The sequence below is a fragment of the Lacerta agilis genome, chromosome 16, assembly GCF_009819535.1.
Source record: "Lacerta agilis isolate rLacAgi1 chromosome 16, rLacAgi1.pri, whole genome shotgun sequence".
NCBI classification, from domain to species: Eukaryota; Metazoa; Chordata; class Lepidosauria; order Squamata; family Lacertidae; genus Lacerta; species Lacerta agilis.
The window spans coordinates 35,517,016-35,543,941 of NC_046327.1; the positions used below are offsets into that span (position 1 = coordinate 35,517,016).

General features: G+C 45.9%; 1 protein-coding gene across 2 annotated transcripts; it reads left to right on the plus strand.

The window, feature by feature from the left end:
• The first annotated feature begins 3,788 nt into the window (after positions 1–3,788).
• CDK20 (cyclin dependent kinase 20) lies at positions 3,789–13,690 on the plus strand. 2 transcript variants are annotated; one of them, XM_033173662.1, is made up of 9 exons: positions 3,789–3,866; positions 3,928–4,008; positions 4,126–4,239; positions 7,269–7,457; positions 7,600–7,721; positions 8,005–8,067; positions 9,430–9,553; positions 9,688–9,843; positions 13,134–13,690. In XM_033173662.1, the coding sequence occupies exons 2-9, from the start codon at positions 3,934–3,936 to the stop codon at positions 13,320–13,322; spliced, it is 1,032 nt and encodes a 343-aa protein (XP_033029553.1). In that variant the 5' UTR covers positions 3,789–3,866; positions 3,928–3,933; the 3' UTR covers positions 13,323–13,690. The 2 variants fall into 2 exon arrangements, with proteins under 2 accessions (XP_033029553.1, XP_033029554.1); XM_033173663.1 differs by lacking the exon at positions 3,789–3,866 and having other exon boundaries at positions 3,926–4,008.
• Positions 13,691–26,926: the final 13,236 nt, after the last annotated feature.

The following is a 26,926-nucleotide window of genomic DNA, read 5'->3' on the forward strand; positions in this document are numbered from 1 at the left end:
TGGTTGTTGTCAACTTCCATACAATAGGTATTGAATTTTTCACACTTTCTTTCTTTCTTTCTTTCTTTCTTTCTTTCTTTCTTTCTTTCTTTCTTTCTTTCTCTTTCTCTCTTTCTCTCTTTCTTTTTATTCCCTTTCCCCCTCTTTTTTCTCTTTTATTACTTCATTTTTGTTCCTGAAATTCTTCTAATAAAATATTAATAAACAACTTCTGATCCATGTGACCACTTGAGCAGCTTGCCAGCATTCAGATACCCTGGAAGAACAGCTGGGAGCATCCTGGTCACTGCTGTGTCCTGTGGGGTGGAACTCCCTCGTGATCAGCCTAGGATAGGTCTGTACCTGTGGGAAAACAGCCTGTGAATAGCAAAAGGAGACATGCAGGGAGAATGATGAGCGATAGTCAGCAGCAGGAGCACATAGACCTACTCAATCTTTAGCCCCACACCCATGCGAGGTTGTGAGGGGCAGGCTGCAGGACATGTGGGTATATTTCCCCCCTTTTGGCTTGCAATGAAACGCTGTGAGCACAGAGACAGCTTGTTCTGTTCCACACATCCCGGCTGTGATTCTGCTAGGCAAAGAGAGCTGTTTGGCTAGTCGTGGCAGCAGAGCGCCCGTCTGGAGAGAACCAGAATTTGTTGCTGGCTGTTCCATTAGGGTTGGTGAAGAGGGAGGCTTTGTGGTGTCATTTTGCGTGACGTGGTTTTGCAGAAAGGTAGGCTAGGGATGTTCTCTGCTGACCTGAATTCATTGACCGGGCACTGTTGCTTGCACAGACCCTGACTGGTGAAGAGAAGTGGCTGAATTGCAACTAATCACCAAACTTAAAACCATGGAGAAACCTGGTCTGAACAAAGACATTGGATTCTTATCTCATTATGCATGACAAATGAGAGCCAGTGTGGTGTAGTGGTTAAGAGCGGTAGACTCGTAATCAAATATTGTAATATTTGAAAATTGGAAAGATTTTGGAAGTAAATTGAGGCTAAGGTTTAAAATGAAAATAGTAAAATTGGAAATTAGGGTAATAAAAACAGATGATGTTAAATAGAAGGTTAATTTCGAGGATTTTTAAAGCTTGATAATTAAATTGGAAAACTGCTAAAGATGTAATATAATGAAATTCAACAAAGAGGGATTTGAGGAAGCCATGTAAACATGTGAGGAAGGTTAGGAAAGTTAAATTTTTATTTGTGTCATAAATTGTGATGAGGTATATTAACTCTGTTAATGTAAGTATGTTGTAATCCTTTTTTTAATTTGTTGAAATTGAATAAAAATATTTTTTAAAAAGAGAAAGTTTCACATGGTTCCAGACAGGGTTTTACACAAAGCATTTGCATTTGATAAAAACAGCCAGGAAGCCTAGGAGGCATCTTCTATCTGAGTAAACAAAGGCAGATTCAGGTACTTCCCCACAGGCTATTTGCCCAAATGATCTCAGGCTAGGGGAATAACGGACGCAAAGGGGCAAGAATACATTGTTCCATGGGGAAACTCAGGTATTCCTAGTTTTAACAGACTAAAGTGAAAGTATACACTGGCATACGTATATACTTATTTTCATGTATAGAGAAAGGAAAAGGGGGGGGAGAATGCAATGGGCATTTTTCTGGTAACTTGGTAAGTAAAATATTTGTAAAACTGCATAGAAATCATTAAAAGTGACTGCCAAGTAATTGCAGTTATATTATTTATTAATATTTGTTGTTATTGTGGTTGTTGTTTAGCAATACTGGACATTTTCAGGAGGTAAAATTATTCAGTTTTCCAAATGCAGTTTATGTGCCAAAAACGTAGGCTTGCCAAGCAAAATGTTGTCCAGTCACAAAAAGAATAGCAGATTTTAATTCCTCACACCCAGAAACATATTTTCAAGACGCAACCCCCCCCCCCCCAGGAAATTTGCAAAAAATTAAGTGCCACCCCTTAAGATGACACGCCCTACCCCAGCAGCCAGCCGGGTTGGCTACCCCTGCTTTAAGGGGCGGGCTCTGTCCAGGTGATGACAGGGTTAAAAGCAAAGCGTAAGGGAAGCGTCGGAGATGGGTTGCTAGGCAACGAGGCCGCTTCCCGAATTCAGGCCAAAGAGGTAGGATGGTTCCTCGCGCAGCCATCACTTCCGGTTCCCGATTAGCCACACCTGTGCGAGAAGCTAGAGTGGCGGAAGCCGCCGGCGAGAAGGCAATAGGTAAAGGTAAAGGGACCCCTGACTGTTAGGTCCAGTCGCGGACCACTCTGGGGTTGCGGCGCTCATCTCGCTTTATTGACCGAGGGAGCCGGCGTACAGGTTCTGGGTCATGTGGCCAGCATGACTAAGCCGCTCCTGGCGAAACCAGAGCAGTGCACAGAAACGCCGGTTACCTTCCCGCCTGAGCGGTACCTATTTATCTACTTGCACTTGGGTGCTTTCGAACTGCTAGGTTGGCAAGAGCAGGGACCAAGCAACGGGAGCTCACCCCGTCGCGGGGATTCGAACCAACGACCTTCTGATAGAGCCCGGTAGGCTCGAAGGGTCTTCATAAAGAGGGAGCGACGCTGCATCTGATGAATGTCTACCTGCCGAGCTGTCTTTGAAAGGCGTGGGAGGCTTTCATGTTCCAATGTTGTAAGAAAAATACGTCTAATTCCATTATGGGGTATCTAGAGTCTGTATAGGAGATCTGTCTCAGGAGATCTCTATGGGTCGCAGAGAAAGCAGAGTAGATTGAAAGCAAAGCGGCTAGTAATCCTGATCTTTATTAAAGGAAGTAAACTGTTGCAACCGGGTCCCCACTCATCACATGCAGGAGGGAGGAGAACCCCGAACACTATAGACTTTTGAAATATTGGTTGGGGGGCGGCAGCCTGGAAACGACACCTTCGCTCCTTTAACACGTGGGTGGCAGGCGGAAACCCGACAGGTGAATATATGGAAAATAACTGTGTGTGCACCTGAAAACGCCGGCAGCATTAAGATAAAATCAACAGTGTAAATGTGTTTTGATGGATGTAATAATGGAGAACCGATTGGTATGGTTTTTTGTAAAATATGCAGGGATATAAGATATGCAAAATGAACCACGGAAAGAGAAGAAGGGAAGTCGTTGATATCTTGAGTAGCTAAAATGTTTTATCTGAAATTGTAAAACAGAAAATTTAATAAAAATCGTATTTTAAAAAAAGCAAAGGAGCCTGGGGTGGGAGGGAACGCCCGGGAAAAATGGGTGGGTGGGTGGGGGGGACGATGCCCGTCCAGCTTTCTATTCCGCCCCCACCTCTATAAAAGGTGGGGGGATGTGATAGTATGTATATTTCCCACGACTACCTTCACCCCGCAGAGGGAGGAGGTTGCCTTGGCTGCAACGGAGAACCTGAGCTGTCGTCAGGGAACCACCGGGACTGCGCCCCAGAGGCTGAAGGGGAAGGGAGAGGTGCATGGTGGGAAAGGAGGGTTTTATCCTGCAAAGTCTGCAGGACTTAACAGTTTTGGCTTCAGGCAAATAGAATTGTAATTTTGTGAAGTGTTTCCAATTTCTTCTTTGCATACCTTCGTACAGCTTCGGTACTTTTGCTGGAGAGCTGTGGAAGTAAGTTAAATTTGACGTATTTATAGAAACCTGCACTAGGGTCACAATCTGGAACCAGGTTAAATTTATTGTGTAGGCGTATATACCTATAGAAATCTGTAGCCCCGCGGCGACCTGGTATTGGATTAAATATAAAGTATAGAAACAGCTATAGCGATCTGCACCCTTGTGAGATATATGAAAGGTGGACTATAAACTTGCAGGCTTTACTGTTCTGTAATGATGAATGCATGCCAGGCTGAGACATTCCACTGAGTATGCGTTGTGATTGAATTCCCTTTTCTACAAATAGAGGCCACTTTTGCTGGTCTATGACCGTAATAAAGTTTATTATTATTATTATTATTAAATAGAGGCCACCATGGACCAATATAGCATCCTAGGCCGCATCGGAGAAGGAGCCCATGGCATCGTTTTCAAAGCCAAGAACATAGAAGTAAGTGGGGGTCTCACCTTTCACCAGGGATTGCCTTTTGGTATTTTTCTCAAGCTCTGGGAGAAGAATGAGTCGTGCAGGGGAGAGTAGAGAGCTTTTGGGTTTCTTTCACTGCAGACAGGTGAGACTGTTGCCCTGAAGAAGGTGGCTCTCCGCAAGTTAGAGGATGGGATCCCCAACCAAGCACTTCGGGAGATCAAAGCCCTGCAGGAGATTGAGGAAAATCAACATGTGAGTAGCCTGTTTGAATTTCTTGTGTGTGTGTTTACCTCAGTGTACCTTAGGCTGAGAAGAAGGGAGGATGTGGTTTGGTTTACGATAGCCTTAGAAATAAATTGTGTTAGTTCGCCAAAGCTGCTAGTTTCTTAAACTGTGGATCTGGAACTCCATGCTATTGCGGTAGGATGCAAATGAAATTGTGTCAGCTGGACAAATCTGCTTTCGTTTGCCAGTTGTTGGTTGTTGTTTTTTTTTAATTGCACGTTTGCATTTTAAAATATTTGTTGCACTGTATGAGATTTTGTCTAGGCCTGGAAAAAGAACAGCAATAAGAATTGTTGGGAGACAGAGGATGGTGAATGCTTGCCAGAAGTGGTTAATGGTTATGATGAGGGAATGTTGTAAATCAGTGGAAAGTTCATCCAGGCCCTCTCTGTGTTAAGGCTTTTTTTTTTTTTTTTTTTTTTTTTGGTAAACATGAGGGCTGGAAACCTTGGAGTGGAGTGGGGTGGGGGAGAAGAAAAACACACACTGAAACGCTAATTATCCAATTCCACATTAGGAGGACATGCTCTGTAGCATAACAACGTGGCAGGTTTATTGTTCAAAGCATACGAAACAAGGTGCTCATGTATTTCTAGCTGTGAGAGGAGGTTGACATTACTATTTCTCTCTCATGGGTTGCTGCAGAGACTGTGCTGAGTTTGGGGCAGCTGTCCTGTCAGGATCAAATACCAGGCTGTCACATTGTTCTGGTCCAAGCAGAAGAGGGAACCAGCTCAGCTAGTCCCCCTGTATTGATTCAGCAGTAGGGATATAGTTAGTTTTCTTTAAAAATTGTTTAGGGGAAGGTAAACGGCGTTTCCGTGCGCTGCTCTGGTTCGCCAGAAGCGGCTTAGTCATGCTGGCCACATGACCTGGAAGTTGTACGCCGGCTCCCTCGACCAGTAAAACGAGATGAGCGGCGCAACCCCAGAGTCGGACATGACTGGACCTAATGGTCAGGGGTCCCTTTACTTTTACCTTACTCTTATTTTGACCCAAGAAAATACCATTTTATAGTTCAAATTGGGAAAATAAAAACAGTACGAAAGTACAAAGATTCACAGAATGTTTAGGGGTATGCTTCCCCCAGAAAAAAGCACTGGTTAGGATCTCTGAATACCTTAACAGCTGTAATTGTGAAATACAAACCACCAAATAATGAAATGCTCATACGTAGTTTTTGCTCAAAACATAGAAAATGCTGATTGCTGGGGAATTGGGATTGGGGAATTGACCTGGTCAGGAGCAGAGATTCCCTGGTGGTAGCATAGCTCATCGTTTTCAGTCTAATGCTTTATGGGGTTCCCTTGCACACATGGAGCTCTGTATGAGTTCTCCATGCATGCACTGGCGACCTTAGTTTGGCATTTGCCTATCCTCGCTCTCCTCCTTTTTTCAAGCCTTTCTAGTTCCAAATTCAGCAAAGAAAGAAAAGGGGCTCGCAAAACCCAAGCTGCGCCAAAGCATTTAAATCAAGCCGTGTTTGGCCAAAGTAGCCTAATTCCAGATACAGAATTTCGGCATTTGTTTTGGGAAACAATGACCGCATTAAAACTCCAGAGACCCTGGAAGTGAGGGGCCTCACCATATTAACATTCTTTCAAGCGCTCAGGTGTGCTTTGCATACATTACCTTTGTGTAACCCTTGAAGCAAACTTGTAAGGTAGGTCAATGCAATTATTGTCTCCAGTGTGGGGAAGTTGTTAGCAGGTTGGACTAGGACAGGGGTCCCCAAACTAAGGCCCGGGGGCTGGATGCGGCCCAATCGCCTTCTCAATCCGGCCCGCGGACGGTCCAGGAATCAGCGTGTTTTTACATGAGTAGAATGTGTGCTTTTATTTAAAATGCATCTCTGGGTTATTTGTGGGGCACAGGAATTTGTTCATTTCCCCACCAAAACATAATAGTCCGGCCCACCACATGGTCTGAGGGACAGTGGACCGGCTCATGGCTGAAAAAGGTTGCTCACCCCTGCACTAGGACATGAGAAAAGGGAGTTCGTATCTTCAGTCGTCCATAAAGCTCCCTGGGTTGCCTTAGGTGTGCCGTGGGAAAATTACTTTATATATAGTCAATATAGGCACAGAGTTAATTTTTTAAACATTTTCTAATGGTGGTGTGCCTCGTGATTTTTTTCATGTAACAAGTGTGCCTTTGCCCAAAAAAGGTTGAAAAACACTGCCTTAGGCCAATCTGCCTCTCAGGGTTGTTGTGAGGATTAAATGAGGGGAAATAACTATGTATGCCTCATTGGAGAAATAGGTGTGGTATAAACACAATCAATAGGAAATATTGGAGAGGGGAGGTAGGGCTGATGCTGAGGCAAAGATGTACCTAAAGCCATTTCATTGGTTTATGGCTGAGGTGGGATTTGAGGGGCAAGGGCTGCGGCACAGTTGCAGAGGACCTGCTGTGCATGCAGATCCCAGATTCGATCCTCACCACCAGCATCTCCAGAAAGGGCTGGGAAGGTTTGCTGCCTGAAACCTGGAGTTGTGTTCCTGTGAGGACTTCCTGATTTGTCTCCCGGCCTTTCTTTCTTTCTTTCTTTCTTTTTTTAATGATCTTTTTATTTGATTTTTAAAAAAAGGAAAAATAAAAATAAAATAAACATACATAAAAAGTACAAAATCCAAATATTGAGATTACTCCGAATCTCCTGACTTGCCCCCATCCCTTCCATGGGTCCTTTTGGTTCTATTTTCAACTGCATATCAATACAATACTTCTCCAGTTTTTCATCTTCCTCGTTTATCTATACGTTCTGCTACATTACAAGTGTATTTAACATCCTGCTAATGTTTTGACCTGTTTACAATGATTTTGTATATGCATTATAAATAATTCCCATTCTTTTTAAAATTTCTTGTCTTTTTGATTCCTGCGTTAATTTCGCCATTTTGGCATAGTCCATTAACTTTTCCATTCTAGTCTCTCGGCCTTTTGGCTGCTACACATTGAAGAGTCAGAAGGCAACTACTTCTCCCTCTCCCCAGGTGGTGAAGCTGAAGGATTTCTTCCCCCACGGCACAGGCTTTGTGCTCGTATTCGAATACATGCTGTCTGACTTGTCGGAGGTGATCCGCAACTCCGAACAGCCGCTCACCGAGGCCCAAGTCAAAGGCTACATGCTGATGCTGCTCAAGGGGGTGGCCTTCTGCCATGCCAACTCTATCATGCATCGGGTGAGGCCTGCTCTGGCTACCAGATTGCTCCCTGAGATCCCATCTCACCTTTTCTCACCTGTTTGCGCCGTACTCCTCTCCACCCCTCGGTTCTCCCGTTAAAAACTGCAGGTATTTCTGAACTGCTCCCTGTCCTTTTCAGGATCTGAAACCAGCCAATTTGCTGATCAGCTCCACGGGTCAGCTGAAAATTGCTGATTTTGGCCTGGCCAGGGTGTTCACCAGTGATGGAGAGAGACTGTATAGCCACCAAGTGGCCACCAGGTGAGTCGGGATGGGCAGGGGGTGTGGGCTGAGCATCAAGCCAGGGAAGGGAGAGCCCACCCCTTGCTCCTGCTGGAACGACAACAACAAGAAACAGCTCTCCTTCCATGGCGCTTGCAGTCTGGCTTAGCATTGAGAATGCTGCGGAGTCTGATGGCTGCCAGGAACTGTCTCTCGAGATTAGTGAGAAGTGTTGAGCCTGGTAGCTGGAGCTGGGAAGCACTAGAGACGAATGAGTTTTGGTACCCTCAGAGATGTGACTTGCCTAACCTTTCTGCATTAGGTGGTACCGGGCTCCTGAACTCCTGTACGGTGCTCGGAAATATGACGAAGGTGTGGATCTCTGGTGAGTATATTTCCCTTGTCTTTCGCTACAAAGGAGGGATGGGGAACCTGTGGCCCTCCAGGTGTCGTTGGACTACATCTCCCATCATCCCTGACCATTGGCCATGCTGTCTGCTGAGGGTGATGGACGCCTGAAGGCTCACCACAGCTTCCCCGTCTCTGCTGTGAAGAACCCCTCCATTCCCATGCCGTTTTACGGATCTCTTTTCCTAAAGCTGGGAAATTCATCCCACTCCATAAAGGAGGAGGGCTCAGGTGGTGTCCTCAGACCGACCACCTTTCTCTTGGTGGACCTGAATGGTAGGGAATGAACAAGTCCTGCAGTTCCTAAGCAACTGTTACAGATTTACTGTGTGCAGCCAGTAATAGTGCAGCGTAGGTGGGTGGGTGGAGTGAGGTGATGGGGGTCTCTGTTGCTGCTGAAACACCCCCCCCCCCGATTTCCTAGGCACGTGTGACTTTTGGCTAGTGAGTGCGTCAGCCTGGAGTTGCTTTTGCACATATAAACGGCCTCGGCCCAGTATACCTGAAGGAGCGTCTCCATGCCCATCGTTCTGCCTGGACACTGAGGTCCAGCTCCGAGGGCCTTCTGGCGGTTCCCTCACTGCGAGAAGTAAAGTTACAGGGAACTAAGCACAGGGCCTTTTCGGTAGTGGCACCCGCCCTGTGGAACACCCTCCCATCAGATGTCAAGGAAATAAACAACTACCTGGCTTTTAGAAGACATCTAAAGGCAGCCCTGTTTAGGGAAGTTTTTAATGTTTGATGTTTTATTGTATTTTTAATATTTTGTTGGGAGCTGTCCAGAGTGGCTGGGGAAACCCAGCCAGATGGGTGGGGTATAAATAAAATATTATTATTATTATTAAAATTAAAAGTTATATTGGAACCCAAGATGAGCCTCAGGGCAATGATATACTACAGAGATCAACTGGTTTAGCCATCATGCAGCAGCTGCCCCCAAGGAACCTTTTCAGCTGTGGCCTTGTGAGCATGAGGAACGTGTTTAATACTTGTATGTACTGCTTAGTGCCCAAATAGGCTTCTAAGGAGTTTACAAAATAAAAAAAACCCAGGTTACATAAACCTTTCGTATCCTTTCATAGGATTTGCTTGGGGTGTCTCTGTGTGTGGAAGACATATACACTATAAAACTAAGCCAGTTTGGTGCCTATATAACTATCAAGCCTCTCAGCTAGAAATCCAAAATTTCTTCACCCCCTTGCAGCAGTACAAAACTATCCAGTTCCACCCCAGTTTGAATATGCAGTGCAGAACCCGCAACAAGGATGTGGTTAGTTTCTGAGCCTTGTGCATTTCGCCTCTGTTTTGACCGAGCCCACCCTCTCTCTCCTTTGACCAGGGCTGTGGGATGCATCTTTGCTGAACTTCTCAACAACTCCCCACTTTTCCCCGGAGAAAATGATATTGAGCAGCTGTGCTGTGTCCTCCGAGTCCTTGGGACCCCAAACCAGAAGATCTGGCCGGTGGGTTTGGTAGTTACGGGATTGGCCACAGAGGTTGTGGGTCAGCGTCCCGTGCGTCTGTCTCTGGGAGGAATGGGGGCAGTTTAAAAAGGAAGAAGCTTGAGAGCTCATGTTTCCCAACTGTTTGAGAGCAGGAGATCACAGAGTTGCCCGATTACAACAAGATTTCCTTCAAAGAGAAGCTGCCAATTCCCCTGGAGCAGGTGGTGCCCGATGCCTCCCCACAAGCCGTGCAGCTCCTGAAACAGTTCCTGGTCTATCCTTCCAAGCAGCGTGTGCAGGCAGCACAGGTAAGAGATGCAGGGAGGTTCCTAGCTGGCCTTTGCAGACACCAGAGCAGGGAACAGGGCGAGGAATTCTGTTGGGCTGAAGGACGCGAGTAATTGGTGTAATGGTCGCCATGCTTCAGTTGAAACAAAATAAAAAATTATTTCCAGTAGCACCTTAGAGACCAACTAAGTTTGTTCTTGGTATGAGCTTTCGTGTGCATGCATACTTCTTCAGAAAGCTCATACCAAGAACAAACTTAGTTGGTCTCTAAGGTGCTACTGGAAACAAATTTTTATTTTGTTTTGACTATGGCAGACCAACACGGCTACCCACCTGTAACTGATACTTCAGTTGAATGCTGTTTAATAAATAGCAAAGTCAGACCTGCACACCTCTGTGAGCCTCCGAGTTCAGTGCAGCTCATCAGATGTGGGATTAGCAGGAATCTCACAGATGGATGATTGCAGAATTGGTGCTTGGAGTAGCCCTGGCATTGGGTTGTCCTTGCCACGTGCTTCCTTCCTTTGGTCCCTTTGGGGAGCATGGGGAACTGGCCAACTGGGGGGATTCTGTGCTCCCAAGAGACCCCATTCCCCTCTAGAATGTGCTCTCCGGGTGTCCTGGAAGAGCCCTTCACCATGAATGCATGCCCCTTTTAAACACGTGCGTTCTTTTCTGGGCCAGGGGAGATGCATCTCATATCAACGCACACTTGGAACCCTCTATGGAAAGGGCAGTTGTTTTGCTTCAAATTGCCATCAGAGGGCACCCCACCCCGGTCTATTTCCAGAGGCCTTTCATGACTTTTAAAGGGACCTGGCTTTCCCACGTTCCCCGAGTGAGGGGGTGAGAGGACACCCTACTCACTGTTTGAATGTGGCTATTTATTTAGATGCATGAATGGCTTGTTTGAAATTGAAATCAGAGGACATTTTAGGCGACAGTAATAAAAAGTCAGGTTAAAATAGGATATAAGAAGTTAGAATTGTGTTATGTTTATCTTTGTTGGGAATAAGATTATAGATATATGATGATAGATAAGGATTAAGAATAGTTGAGAAAGAAGAATTTAAAAATGTTATAAAGTTACTATAGTATAGTTGAAATGAACGCAGAAGAGAGGACGTGAGGAAGTCCAAAAATAAGGTTATAAATAAGATAAGTATAGTTAAATTATTGTTTGTTTGTTAGGTTTTGTTTTCTGTATTGTAGTTGTATTGTAGTGTTGTGGTAGTGTTTTGTTTTGTATTTTGTATGTTTATTTTTTCTTGTATTTTCAAAACTAATAAATTCTTATAAAAAAATAGATGCATGAATGGCAATTAGTAACTGAAGTTCAGATAACGAAGAAATGTGTGTGTGTGTGTGTGGGGGGGTAATGGAGGGGAAGGGAAGAGGAAGTCTAGACTCCAGGGTCATTTCTACACCATACACTTAAAAGTCTTCCCCTTGTGCGGAGGTTTTCAACCTTTTTGGGTCCATGGCTCCCTTGACCAACTCCATTATTTCTGCGGCACCCCTGTGGGGCTCAGGAGCCCAGTTATGTCACCCCTTGCCTGCAGAGCTGGCAGCCCCTCGCCCCTTTTCAAAACACCCTCCTTTGTGTTGTGTTCCCTCAGCCTCCTCTCCCCTCTCCTTGGGAGTTCTCTGGGCAGCCACTGCTACCGTCCCTGGTCTCTGATCTGGCCACCTCCGCCCCAAAGAGAGGTGCCTCCTCACACTGCCCCTTAGGGGCCTGGGACTTGTCTGTGCATTCCCAACAGCAAGGGCTGGTGAACTGGCAGGCCAGGCTTCCTCACCTGCTTGCTTGCTTAGCTCCTGGCAACCAGCCCCAGAGGCACCATTCGCCTGGGGAACTTGCAGCCAGGGCTGCTGCAACAAACTGCTGTGCAAGCCTTTGGGAGTTAGAGACAAAAGAGGGCATCAGAGGAGAGGGAGGGAGGGAAGGAAAGAAAGAGGGACAGAGGCCAGTGTTGCCCGCAGCACCCCTGACTACCATTCAAGGCACCCCAGTTGAAAACTACTGCCCTAGAGAATCCTGGGAATGGTAGCTTGCCCCTCACTGAGCTATAATTCCTAGCACCCTTAACAAACTACAGTTCCCAGGATTCATTGAGGAAAGTCTTTGAATGTGTGTTAAATATGCTTTAAATGTACGGTATGGATGAGATCCCAGTTTGCAATCACAGGACCCTTCTCAGCCTCCATGCACAACTTGGTTTAGAAGAAGAAGAGAAGAAGAGTTTGGATTTGATATCCCGCTTTTTACTACCCAAAGGAGTCTCAAAGTGGCTAACATTCTCCTTTCCCTTCCTCCCCCACAACAAACACGCTGAGGTGAGTGGGGCTGAGAGACTTCAGAGAAGTGTGACTAGCCCAAGGTCACCCAGCAGCTGCATGTGGAGGAGCGGAGACGCGAACCTGGTTCCCCAGATTACGAGTCTACCGCTCTTAACCACTACACCACACTGGTTTACCTCTGAATACCATATGTTAAAGCAAATATGGAGAAGCCCATCCTCGCCTTCAAGCCTGTGAGCTGGCAGAGACCTCTTTTTGCTGGCTGCTTCTGGGCTGCACGCACACCAGACACTTGAAGCACATGGGTCCCCCCAAGGGATCCTGGGAATCGTGGTTTATTAAGGGTGCGGGAACTGTAGCTCTTTTTTTTTTATAAAGATTTTATTAATTTCCATTAAAACAAAGAAAAACATAGCATAAACATAAACATAAAAACACAATACATAAACACAATAAAAACAATAACAATATAAACGAACGTAAAGAGAAACATATACTAACCTTAACCAACACTTATCTTTGTAATTTACTTATTGCATTCTTCTCTATTCAGGGGACTTCCCCTGTTCCCTCCACTGTCTTCCAAATCATATATATGTCATAGGTAGCTTTATATCTTATTCCATTAACATTTACCATATTTCTTGATGCACTTAGCTTTACTTAATCAAATATAGATCATAACTTAAACATAAAAATCTTAAGATACTTTTTTAACCATTGAATCATTCATACAAAAAATTTCTTCTAACCAGTTTTTACTAACATAACCCTACTAAAGCCAATCTTCTGCTTAATTCTGCTCAAATATTCAATTTTACAGATTTAACTAAATGGTCTTTAAATTTTTTCCAATCCTGCGACACCTTCTCCTCCCTCTGGTGGAACTGTAGCTCTTTGAGGGATAAGCTACCGCTCCTTAGATTCTTGGTGGAGGATTTGCTTGCTGGGCTAGTTGGCCCTTGGCTTTATCCAGCTCAGCCATTCTGTACTTCCTTTTGTCTTCCAGGCGCTGTTGCACCCCTATTTCTTCACTCCCCCGCTGCCTGCCCACCACTTGGAGCTGCCCATCCCTCAGCGTGGGGGCAAAAAAGCCCACCAGGGCCCCCAGCACCAGCGTGACTTCCACGTGGAGCAGCCTCTGGAGGAGTCGGTGGTGGACCTGGAGCTTGTGGCGCCTTACGTGGTTGATGTGTGAAAAGAGGATCTCTTTGCTCTCCGTGGGGCAGCGGGATTTCTGTCAGGAGAGCTATGTTCATCTTAAGCAGGATTGAGCCGCTTCATTGAACTGGCAGGAATGGGGTGGCAGAAGTCAGAACTTGAGCAGGGGCAGCTGGCAATGTGGACAAGGGAAACTCCTCTTGCCTGAAGTCCCCCTTTATCCTGCCGTGAAAGAGACAGGAGCCCCGTTCAGGGCAGGAGTGGGCCAATTCCTTATTCCTCTGGAGCAGAGTTGGAAACCTTGGACACAAAGGGCTGCCAGGCAGGTTGGCCTTGACAGCCTCTTCTCCATAAAAACCACCCCTTTGGACCTTTCCTTCCAGGACTTTGGGGTGCTTTTAGCTCCCGGCTAAGCTCTTTTGTAGCAGCTCCGTAGCGACGTTTTGTAATTAAATGATTTGGTAAAACAGTGAGTCAAATTCCTGTTCCCTTTCTTGGATCAAAGATGGTGAACTCTGTTAAGGAATACGGTACCTGGTGGGTGTGGCTTGCTGGGCTGTATGTTTGCCATTAAAATATCCCAGTCGTTCTTTTGGGTGTTTGCTTTGCTCTGTTCAAAAGGCTTTTCAGTCCTGGCATGGTTTAGAAAGTTATCTCGTGTGTAAACTCCGGAGCTGATGCAGAAACGATTGTTTTGTGGGGGCAGCCATAAGAGGGGAAGGGAACAAACCAAGAGGAATTGATGGGTAGATGGTCCCCACTGTAGAAAAAAGTAGGAATAGTCATTCAGATGTCACAGCCATTAGCTTTATAGCGTGAGAAAGAAATCTGAGTCATTAAATGATATTAAGGTGTGAAGTGTCATCTCCCAAAGTGATACAAAAGAGTTGCTAGAGAAAACTCTTCGATTTCCCAACATAAATCCTGGATTCTGTGTTCATTTTGATTAGATTTGCCACTCCACCCTCTTGGCAATACAGTTTTTCATTCCATCTTCCCCCACCCTGGCCTGGGTTCCTTCTGTCTTCTTTCTTGGGCCCATTAAAGGAGAGGTGTGGGTGGGCTGGCTTCAGTGACCCCCTTTACCCCCTTTCCTGTAGTTTTGATTTTTTAAATGTGTTAAAGCAAAAGCTCAAATATAGGATCTCTTAATAGTTCAAAACATAATCAGTCTTTGTGGGGAAATCCAGAGTCTGCCCTCTTGCTTAAGAACCTAGGAGTGGGCAAATCCGCCAATTTCAGTTTTTCTTAGTTTCTCATTTTCCCAATCTTAAATTCAGTTCTGCGCATTTCCACATCCAGTTTGTGAGTTTATATTTAAAACGTTCTCATGAAAATTTGCTACCATTTTAGTGTGGATTTCTCCAGCTGCACATTTTTGTATTGCATGTTTTTGCAAAACAATTCCCCCATATAATATAATATAATATAATATAATATAATATAATATAATATAATATAATATAATATAATGAATTCTTGCGTGCTATTTTCACTGCCTCTGGTTTATGCAATTTTATACATATTACTTGGCTATAGAACTGCATTGCAAAATCCAGAGAAGTGAGAATTTTGAAAAAATGGCTGTGTTTTGATTTGTTTATAGTTTCAGAAAGTGCAAATTTGTTAGGTCCACCTTTAAAAGTGAACCAAACCAAATTTATTCCCCATCCCAACTGCCATCCTGTTGACCATTGCAAGAATCCCAGATTCCTGCAAGCACTACTAGGCAGTCCTGCAGAAATTAGTTAATAGTTCACCAGTAGACTACCTCTCCCTGCCTTAAAGTACCCCTTGAGCTGATCGTTCTTCCCTTCTGCTTTTTCAAACAATTTCCTGTTGTTCTCTCCGTTCCATTGCAGAGGCTCTGATCCCTTCTTTTCCCCTTGGGGTGAGGTATGCATTGCCAGTTTCACTAGGATGAAAACCCAACCTTCCACAGCCCAGTAATTCAAAATTTCTGTCTTCACGTTGACTGGGTGGTGAATTATGCAAGTTACACAAAAGAATGTGGTTTGGTGATGTGATCTAAGAAGTCAATCATATTTGAATGTTTCAGAAACAAACTTCATTCAACGGAAGTAGCAATAATTTATCTGAGATGCCAGGACCACATAGCCTCAAATTGAATGTTGTGCCAAACTGCAAAAAAAAAGACATAGAGAAACAAGTCAAAGACAGGCAAGGATGTAGGAAAGAAACTGCAAAGAATTGCAGGGTTGGAGACTGTAGCTCAGTGACAGAACGCATGATTTGCACCCCGAAGGTCCCAGGTTCAAATCCTGGCATCTCCAGCAAAAGACACTGGTCTGAAACCTGGAGAGCTGCCTCTGGTCAGTGTATTGTAGACAATACTGATCTGTGCACACTATCTAGTGGTCTGAATCAGTGAAAAGTAGCTTCCCGAGAATTCAATATGCCCTGAGCTCACTAGAACATCTTTCCAAGGCCATGTCTAGACTTGAAGGCTTTAGTGAGTACTGACTACAGTCAGGACCTCTGTGGGACCCTGAGGTACATGTGAGGCTCCATATGCACAGAAACACTGCGCATTTTATTCTAAGCAGGTGTTTTCTAGGTAATAAGAAAATTGCAGGACACCCTCTGTATGTGTGTGTGTGTGTATGTGTACCCAAAGTTCCACCAACACATTGGCGCCGCTGTGACGTGGGCCCTGGTGCGCTGCTAGAATGTGGCAACTGGCTTTCTAGTTCTTTCCTCAGCCACGAGGACTAGAAACTTGTCGTCCTCCTTCGAAACCATCAGGAATCCTAACTGAGGCAGTACAGTCACAGCCACGCAGCAAACTGGCTTCTCTTAAGTTAGAAAATAGGAGGGAGGGAGGGAAGGAGTCCAGATTGTAAAAATTCAATTCTAGTAAGAAATGTTTAAGAAATGATAAGCTCCACTTATGGTCGCCGCTGCTATTTCATTATTATTTCTGCAAGGCGAGTTGAACGAAAGGCGGGGATGGGCAAGAACTGTGGCTCTTGATGGCCTGGAACTCCTTGGTGACAGTCCTCCCGGCTGGGGTTTCCTTGCACTCGGGCATATGACAAGGCCCCACGGCCCATTCTACCACCAGCCCTTCCTGGCCTCTGCAGATAACTTTATCTCTGCCTGCCTCTGCTGCTGCATCATGGACAAGCTGCTTGCTTCCAGCGCAACGGGTGGGGCCTGGGGGCACCGAGAGGGCGAAGGGCCAGCCATTCCTGGGTGGTTTCCCTTTCTCGCTTGCAGCCATTCATCCTGCCTCGCCTCACAGCCTTGTTGCGAACACCCCCCCACCCACTAGTCACGATTACCCCAGAGTCCCCACACCACCTTGGTCCTTGTTTACAATTCTCGGGTAGCTGCAAAGCCGAGAGACTTGGGGCACTGAGCTTTTCCAATGCCACAGGCAGCACCAAACATTTGGACGCTGCCACCACCGCTCCCAGGCCAGCAGCAACCCCCCAACTCCATCGCTGGATCCCTGTGGTTCTTTGACGGAAAGGCACTTTTCACAAAGAAATAGTCTGTTGTTCAGTCGTTCAGTCGTGTCCGACTCTTCGTGACCCCATGGACCAGAGCACGTCAGGCACCCCTATCCTTCACTGCCTCTCGCAGTTTGGCCAAACTCATGTTAGTAGCTTCGAGAACACCGTCCAACCATCTCATCCTCTGTCGTCCCCTTCTCCTTGTGCCCTCCATCTTTCCCAACATCAGGGTCTTTTCTAGGGAGTCTTTTCTTCTCATGAGGTGGCCAAAGTACTGGAGCCTCAACTTCAGGATCTGTCCTTCTAGTGAGCACTCAGGGCTGATTTCTTTGAGAATGGATCATAAATAGGGGTATTCTAAGCATGCTTAATTGAACATGAAAGCCATCTAACCAACGGGACCTGTTCACAGAGAATATGTTTATGTGCGCACCAATGTCAAATATACTGTTATGCCTCTTTTTTAAGGAAATCTTAACAGATGGGACAGGGTTTGTTCCTCTTAAAGTGCACTTTGCCCCATCTCCCCCCCCCCCCCGTGTGTGTGTCCTTCTCTCATTTGTTCGTTTAAAGCAGCACTTCGTTTATCAAGATCTGTAAAATCTTAATGGAACTGGAAGAGAAAGCAAGATGGTTCCGTTACTTCAAAGAGGGCCAAAAGAATGACCTCCATCCAGGGAGAACATGTGCCTTAGGGGGCAATCCAAATTTCCCTTACCTTGGCCTAAGCCCCACCAAATTTGGTAGGACCTACTTCTGAGTAGACATGGCTAGGATTGCACTGTTAAGTCTTGTTGAGAACAATGGGGCTGAAGGCTTCAAAGTTACGTGGGGGGCTTCTTCATTTGAAAGTGAAGCCAATGGCAAGGAGATGTCATGGACAATGTGCAGACAACTGACCATGAAGCTGTTTTATTTAATGTTTGTCATCTCAAAGGGCTGAGGAAGAAACTGGTGAAATTAATAGGAAGCCGCTCTAAAGCAATGTTCGTGGCTACATCAGTTCCAGTACAGGCCAAGTGAGAGCCAGTGAGGCAGCAGTTCTGATCCAGCTTCACTTGTGCTTCTTCTACTTTGTGTTGGACCTCATGGAAACGTGTCTTACTGTGTCAACGTATGGCATATTCCTATTCAAGAGAGGCAATGTGGTGCAGTGGTTAGAGTGCATACTCTCCGAATTCTCTCCTATAAAAATAGGGACGTTCCATTCCAGAATAACAATGTTGCTATTTATACTCTGCCAATCCAACTGGCTTGCCCCAACCACTCTGGGCAGTTTCCAACATACAGGTGAAACTCGAAAAATTAGAATATCATGGAAAAGTCCATTTATGTAAGCACTTGTTTTCATTAGCTACTGGAGTTTAATATGAGATAGACTCATGACATGCAAAGCGAGATATGTCAAGCCTTTGCTTGTTATAATTGTGATGATTATGGCGTCCAGCTGATGAAAACCCCAAAGTTGAGATTGTTAACTTGGGGTTCTCATCAGCTGTACACCATAATCATCACAATTATAACAAATAAAGGCTTGACATATCTCGCTTTGCATGTCATGAGTCTATCTCATATATTAGTTTCACCTTTTAAGCTGAATTATTGAAAGAAATGAACCTTTCCACGATATTCTAATTTTTCGGGTTTCACCTGTATATAAAAACAGAATAAAACATTAAAAAAACTGCCCTATACAGTACAGGATTGCCTTCAGGCAGCTCAGGGGTCAGATAACTCCATACCCTCCAACATTTATCCAATGAAAATAGGGACACCCTAAGGAAAAGTGGGACATTCCAGGATTAAATCAGAAACTGGGGTGGCTTCTCTAAATCAAGGACTGTCCCTGGAAAATAGGGACACTTGGAAGGTCTGGGAGTGTCAGCTTTGAACCAGAGAAACCAAGACTCAGCTCCTTGTTCATTCATGGATGTTTATGATCTGGGGCCAGCTACTGTCTCTCTGCCTGGCCTATCTCACAGGATAAAATGGATGGTAGGAGAAGAGGATGTGTATGCTGCTAGAAGATCACTGGAGGGAGAGAGGCATTAAAATACAAATATACATGACAATCATTTGGGGCCAGCTGAGCCTCACACCGCAGATCTCCTTTGGCAGACCAGGGCAGATACCTTTCTTGGCTCAAATCATCTTCTAAAGGCCCAACCTCACTTTACCATAGTGCAGGCATGTCCAACAGGTAGATCGTGATCTACCGGTAGATCTCTGGACGTCTGCGGTAGATCACTGGTAGATCTTGGCTCCCCCCAAAGAAGCTGAACAACTGTGGCTCCCTTTAAAAAAGCTCAACATTTTACCTCCTCCCTGAAAAAAACTCAGCAACTTTGACCTGAATCCCAAAAAAGGGGGTAGATCACTGCCAGTTTTTTAACTCTGTGAGTAGATTGCAGTCTCTTGGGTGTTGGCCACCCCTGCCATAGTGAATCACGGTTGGTTCATGCATCTTAAAAGAGCCATTGATGCATTAAACATTGAAACTGCATTAATATTTATTATTAGCCGGTATCCATGTTGGATTTGAAATAGTTTTTATGCTTAGAATAATAGAAACTTATTTAATGTGTGCGCGCACTTATTTCGTGTGTGCTTTTCAGGGCCATCTTAGGGAGATCGGCTGCCTCTCCGCCGCCTCCCTCCCGCGCTTGCCGCCCCTCGGGAGGGGGGGTGGGCGAGCGGGGGATGAGGGGCGTGGTGCTGGAGCGGCGCGGGGCTCTGCGTGCCCTTCCAGTGCTCCCAGGACGGGAGGCGAGGGCGGCCGGCTCGCAGCCAAAGCCCGGGACCGGCATGGGCGGCAGCGGCTGCGCCCGGCCGACAGCCCGCCCGTGGGGGCGGGGGCGGGTTGGGGAGGGGGGCACCCGGCATGCCGGCGGGTTCGCAGGGGCACCCCTGGGGGGGCCGCCGCCCTGGCGCGCCACGCCACCAGCTCCTATGGATGAGACGGCCCTGGTGCTTTTATTGCATTGTGAAATAGCTTCTCGTTTCAGTAGCTCCCAACACATGAGATTCTCCTTCTACCTGGCCAATCCCCCCGGCAACACCTCCCCAGCTGGGATTGGGCGGGCTGCTGGAATAGGTGGAGTCCACAGGTATCCAACCTGGGAAGGTGGTGCCAGGCCCAATTGCCAGGAGCTGCTCCGTGATCCAAGGGGGCTACTCGCGACCACGCAAAATGCGCACCCCATCTGATGTGGGGAACGTCCATTATTGCATTGTGAAATAGCTTCTCGTTTCAGTAGCTCCCAACACATGAGATTCCAGGATCAGATGTTGACCGTGAAAAACAATTGCATAGAAGGGAAGCGATACGCCTTGATCTCTGGGAGAAAAGTAATTGCTGTATATGCCAAGCCCTCTTCTGCAAGTCCAAAATCTGGATTGTTGAGAACCCTAAGTTCCCGAAGAGTCACCTATGTTCACTCTGAATAGTTACTGACTCTAGCTCCAAAGCATAGGCAACATGGCTAACAGCCACAACAATGAGCATGCATCCTGAGTTGCTTGGGGACTGTCTACATGCATTCCCATTAATCATCCGTTCATCCCATACTTTCCAATGCATTTCCTTATTACTTTCCAAACTGCAAAACGTCTGTTGCTTTTTAAAAAGTGGATTTGTTGCACAAGGGCAACAGAGCACTTTAATCCACCTTAATTGCAAAAATCTAAAGTTTTTTTGGTACGCGCTGGGATCCCTCCTGCAAATCCTGGCAGTCTGGAGGCAAATGAAGCCTGAGCATTGGCCACTGAAATGACCACGGCCTTCTCCTACCTCCATGTCCTTCTCCTTGTTGTTTGCCCTGTGTCAGATTTTAAACTGTAAGCCCCTCGGGGCAGGGACCTATGATCTTGTCCTCACTGCAAAGTGCTATGCACGCTGATGTTGCCAGGCAAATAAATAAAAATAATTACAGAAGCTCAAACACTTGTAACATCTTTGAGCAAATGGCTGATCCGATAAAAAGATACCATCTCGTCGGTCTTTATTTATGTCTACTTGCACTATGGCTGATGGGAGTCAGCCAAGCTGGGATCCCGACAGTCTCTTTTCTTCCTCAGAATATACTGCAGTGTGGATTCATTACAGCCCATTCTGCTCTGTCCCAGCCATGCGCTTCCAGGAACCGAGGACTGTCGGCGGAGCAAGCGCAGGAGCGAAGCCAGTGACCAGACTTGTCGTGTTGAGATGTGCTCATCCTCCTCTTGCGGAGACTCTTCGCATTATCTGGCCCCGGAGATAACAACACTTCAGAGAACTGGCTGACGCTTTCCCTCGAATTTTACATCAGAGGAAAACTGACTCTTCAACACACACACAAACACCATACTTGTTTTTACACATTGCCAGCAAGCACAAAGCCAGAAATGTTTGGCTTTATACTCGAGGGCAAGAACAGAAGTTTGTCAGAACATGGCCTTATAAACATCACACACACACCCCTGTATTTCCACAACCTCGACGGAACATCTGGTATCATTTCTTTAAAAAATAAACGATCTTAAGTTTCCAGCCATCATGGTTGTGAAGGATTTAAAATGGGATTCCTCCTCAGAGGGCAGGGATTTGCAGCTACAGATGTGCAGCTCCTTCCCTGGTCTCCCATTTAACAAAGAAGGGCTATGAATGTTTCAGGAAAAGCTTGGTGTGTTTTTTTTTAATTAAAGATTTTATTGATTTACAAAAGTGTGTGCAATGCCTCTTTCGTATTTTTCCATGTAACATTTTTACAGATCAATTTTGGTTGTTGAGACACAGCTAGCTCATGCTTAAATGCCTGCCCACCTGCCGCACACATGCATTCGCACACGCACGCACACACCCTGAAGGATTTTCCACTTGACGTCCTGCCTCCCAGCTCCGCCCCGTCACCCAAGAGCCCAAACCGTCAGCTCTGACATCTGATAAGGCCTTATCAGAGCTGTCCAGCTCTGCTAGCTCAGAACTGCTGTCTCCACCACCCAGAGCCTAGCGCTGCCAAAAGTTGCATGATGCGCAGCTTGAGCAGTTGAAGGGGGCAAGAGGAAGAACTGGCTCATAGGCATCATAATAGTACTACTTTATATTCTCACAAATATAAACAAATCCAGACTGGATGTGTGCCTTGAGAATACTGTATGCTGTATTCAAAGGAGCTCTCCCTTGTAATGAACTCCTCTACCCCTTATCTTGAGAATTACCATTCACACGGCTAAACATAAAGCACTATAACAGGCATGTCCAAAGTCCATTTCGGAGGCCTAATCTGGCCTGCGCAGTCGATTTAATCAGGCCCCCGGGGCAGTATATGTCCTGGGGTAAAAGCTCAGCAACTTCAGTTGGCCCTCACATGTTCACTTCATCAAATCTGGCCCTCTTTGAAAAAAGTTTGGGCACCCCTGCACTATAAGGAAAACAAACAAAGTAAAGAAGATCTAGGACAAAGCAAATTCATGGGGAATCATAGAATCATAAGAGTTGGAAGAGACCACAAGGGCCATCCAGTCCAACCCCCTGCCAAGCAGGAAACACCATCAAAGCATTCCTGACAGACGGCTGTCAAGCCTCTGCTTAAAGACCTCCAAAGAAGGAGACTCCACCACACTCCTTGGCAGCAAATTCCACTGTCAAACAGCTCTCACTGTCAGGAAGTTCTTCCTAATGTTTAGGTGGAATCTTCTTTCTTGTAGTTTGAATCCATTGCCCCGTGTCCGCTTCTCTGGAGCAGCAGAAAACAACCTTTCTCCCTCCTCTATATGACATCCTTTTATATATTTGAACATGGCTATCATATCACCCCTTAACCTTCTCTTCTCCAGGCTAAACATACCCAGCTCCCTAAGCCATTCCTCATAAGGCATCGTTTCCAGGCCTTTGACCATTTTGGTTGCCCTCCTCTGGACACCTTCCAGTGTGTCAGTATCCTTCTTGAACTGTGCTGCCCAGAACTGGACACAGCATTCCAGGTGAGGTCTGACCAGAGCGGAATACAGTGGTACTATTACTTCCCTTGATCTAGATGCTATACTCCTATTGATGCAGCCCAGAATTGCATTGGCTTTTTTAGCTGCTGCATCACACTGTTGACTCATGTCAAGTTTATGGTCTACCAAGACTCCTAGATCCTTTTCACATGTACTGCTCTCAAGCCAGGTGTCACCCATCCTGTATTTGTGCCTTTCATTTTTTTTGCCCAAGTGCAGTACTTTACATTTATCCCTGTTAAAATTCATCTTGTCAATGGCAATAAGGGGAATAAGACTGTCAATGGCAACTAGCCGCCATGGCTGTGTTCCACCCCCATTGTCAGAGGCACTGTGCAGCTGAAAACCAGAATACCAGGTGAGGCGAGTGATGTTGCACTCAGGCCCTGCTTTTAGGCTTCCCACAGGAATCTGACTGGCCACTGTGAGAAGAGACAGCTGGATCACATGGGCTATGTACTTAAATCCTATTAAATGCCCAAGATCCTCCAGATGAATAAACCCACTGACAGCATGCAAAAGAGAAAGGGATTCACCACTTCAGTTTCATTGTTTACTGTAGATAAATGGTCTCCTTTCATAATGCAATGTAGTCTGTCTTTGACTTTATTTTGCTGGGTATACATTTGTTTTTGTAACATTTCAAATAGTTTAATAAAAGTAAGACAGACAGACAAAAGCGCTCCTGTGAGTCTAAAGTATCCACTTGGAAAGGAAGATGTCTCGTATATATTGCTCTAGCTCTGACTCTTTCCATCTGTTATTGGGAGGGGGGTAGGATTCTGCCCTGTCTCTTCATTAGTTGCAGGTGGATCATTCCCAGTGTAAAGGCACAGCACAATCACTCTCCCTCAGAGGAGGGTGCCTGTTGTGTTCCTGCATGAGTCACTGCTTTGGCCTTCCTTCCTTCCATTCAGTCATCTATTTCATCCGCCAAGCTAGGGTGGGATTATGTCTTGTCTCTACATGGGCTGCAAGTGGATCGTTGCTGGTGCTAAAGATGTGAAATCACCCGCTCTAAGAGAATGGAGAACATAGGAAGCTACATTTATTGAGTCAGACCATCAAGCTCAGTGTTGTCCCTACACTGACTTGCAGTATTAGCAACTCTCCAGAGGTTCAGTTATGAGTCTTTCTCACAGCTGCCAAGGGTTGAACCTGGGACCTTCTGCATCCAAAGCTCACTGAGCTACGGCCCTTCCTCCAAGATGCATGTTGTGCCTCTGTGCAAGTCCCTCCTCTGAGCTGGCTTCCTTCTAATTAGAACAGTGACTCACATGGAGACACAAGTGTTGACTCCTTTGCAGGTGTAATTCTCTTACACACCCTGGAAGAATGGAAATCCAGAGATGGGGAGGAGTTTATTTGGATATCGGAGCTTTGGGAAACCCTGATTGATGGCAGCCAGAAGTGGACGCAACAAGGATTTTGAAGAGGGAGAAAAAGAGGGTCTCTTGTAATTTCCCCTACCTAATCAGGCAACATCACCTTGCTGACAAAGGTCCGTAAAGTTAAAGCTATGGTTTTCCCAGTAGTAATGTATGGAAGTGAGAGCTGGACCATAAAGAAGGCTGATCGCCAAAGAATTGATGCTTTTGAATGATGGTGCTGGAGGAGACTCTTGAGAGTCCCATGGACTGCAAAAATATCAAACTTATCCATCCTTAAAGAAATCAGCCCTGAGTGCTCACTAGAAGGACAGATCCTGAAGTTGAGGCTCCAGTACTTTGGCCACCTCATGAGAAAGAGAAGACTCCCTAGAAAAGACCCTGATGTTGGGAAAGATGGAGAGCACAAGGAGAAGGGGACGACAGAGGATGAGATGGTTGGACAGTGTTCTCAAAGCGACTAGCATGAGTTTGGCCAAACTGTGGGAGGCAGTGAAAGATAGGTGTGCCTGGCGTGCTCTGGTCCATGGGGTCACGAAGAGTCGGACACGACTGAACAACTGAACAACAACAAATCAGGCAACATCATTAGCCTAGACGCATATACCGGTACTCTTTTGCATTCTAACTCCTGCAGGGGAAAAGAAGCCCAGTATTTCAGTGTGCGGGAAATGTGGCCTGCATGAAACAGAACTGCAAGTTTTTTAAGAGATTCTGTGCAAAGAAGGAGAAAAAACATTATTGCAGGGGAAAAGGAGGAAAGAAAAACAAAGGTTGGTGAGTCCTTTACTTGGCAATCATAGCCTGCTCAGCATTGGCTCCTGAATGATGTGAATAAACTGACTATTTCCTTTGCCACGAATCTGGCCATGCTTATCAAACAGCTCCAGCTCAAACAATATCTAACACCATTTACTGTCATTGACTGGCAGCTCTGACTAGGTGGGGTCAGGGACAGACAGGTGGCGAAGGGATGGCAGATGGAAGGAAAACCCTGCGCTGGTGTTTTCTCTTCATGTGTGTTATATTTACAGACCTGTGCCTTCATGCTTGCACATCTTGTGCAATTTTAACCCCTTGAGAGCTGGGAGGTAGCTGGACCTTAGAGAACGACAATGCTGGCAACTAACTTGTAAAAGACACTGATGATGATAATACTAATACTAATAATAATATTTTATTTGTACCCTGCCCATCTGACTGGGTTCCCCAAAGACAAATTGAATAGGACCAATGGCTTACCAGGGGCAGTTGTCAGAAAAAGAGAGAAAGCTGGAGGGTGTGGCATTATTTGGGAAGTAAAAACAGTCAGCAATGGTTCTGCCTGACTACTTGTTCTCAGGCCACAGGCATCCAGCTGCATAATCCCACATACGAAGCTGCCATACAGAGTCAGGCCACAGGTCCATCCGAGCTCAATTCTCTCAATACAGTACACTGACTAGTGTTTCAGAGTTCCCCAGGTTTCCAGACAGGAGACATTTCCAGCCCTACCTGGCGATGCCAAGGATTGAACCTTTGGCCTGCAAAACATGTGCTCTGCCACCAAGCAAACTTGCTATAAACGTGTGTCAGACAAAGGCCTTTACTTCCATCCTTTCCAAACAACTAACCCCTGTGTTGCAAACTGGAATCAACGACAATACAGGCAACATGATGACCAATAACAGTGATAGCACTACAATTCTTATTGCATTTTATACATGACATAGTACAACATAAACAAATATAGACACCTATAAGGTTCTCTTGTGAATCTAAAGCCAAATAAACAAAGGTCTGTAAATCTCAGAAGGTCTGTAGAAGCAATGTGAGTCTTTGAATGAAACAATATACCGTAATAGATGCTATCCGGTAGGCCAAGCTGCAAAGCTTTATATTTGCATTCTATGGGGGCTACTCTTTTGAGGATCCATATAGAAACACAGTGGGGAGGAGGGCAAGTAGGTGGGCAAGAAGAAGAAGAAGAGTTTGGATTTGATATCCCGCTTTATCACTACCCGAAGGAGTCTCAAAGCGGCTCACATTCTCCTTTCCCTTCCTCCCCCACAACAAACACTCTGTGAGGTGAGCGGGGCTGAGAGACTTCAAAGAAGTGTGACTAGCCCAAGGTCACCCAGCAGCTGCATGTGGAGGAGTGGAGACGCGAACCCGGTTCCCCAGATTACGAGTCTACCGCTCTTAACCACTACACCACCACTGGCAGTGGTCAGGATTTTCCACCCCCCTCTCTGCACAACCTTCAATGATTTCTCCATCCATGTGAACAGCTGTAATAAGATGTCTGCTTCTATCAGGCTGGGGTGGGGGGGGGGGAAATGCTCAGCTACATCCCTCCCTCCGTGGAGGCCTGAGCAAAAGATATCTTGTGCCGGTGGATCCAAACAGCGAGAGATAAGAGCATAAAAGATACAGTAACTCACATTGCTGACTTCCTACCGTCTCTTTTCTCCCTGCACAAGCCCAGGCCCCAAATTCACCCCATAGATTGGGATGAGATCTAGGAGTTTGGGCTTCCAGGCTTGTCACCAACCCACTAAATGCAGCTTCCCTTCCAAGGCTTCATGCAATCTCCAGAACTTTTGGCCCTCCAATTCTCCCACTCCACACACTTGAACTTATTATCCCTTGAATTGTTTCCAAGCGAAGGGTGTTGATTTTATTTGGTCTGCATATGGGTTCTTTATGCATTTCCTCCAATTCCCTCTCCCTCTTCTTCATCCTCCTTGCCGGCCGCCTTTGGAGGAGGCGGAGACATCACTTGGGTGGTTGCTGCTGTGACTTTTTTTTTTTTT

What these genes read in the sequence shown, in the direction of transcription:
- CDK20 (XM_033173662.1), top strand. Translation starts at nt 3,934, where the DNA reads ATGGACCAATATAGCATCCTAGGCCGCATCGGAGAAGGAGCCCATGGC. An exon ending in GACGAAGGTGTGGATCTCTG is followed by an intron (nt 8,068 to 9,429) that starts GTGAGTATATTT and finishes TCCTTTGACCAG; the next exon opens with GGCTGTGGGATGCATCTTTG. An exon ending in AGCGTGTGCAGGCAGCACAG is followed by an intron (nt 9,844 to 13,133) that starts GTAAGAGATGCA and finishes TTTGTCTTCCAG; the next exon opens with GCGCTGTTGCACCCCTATTT.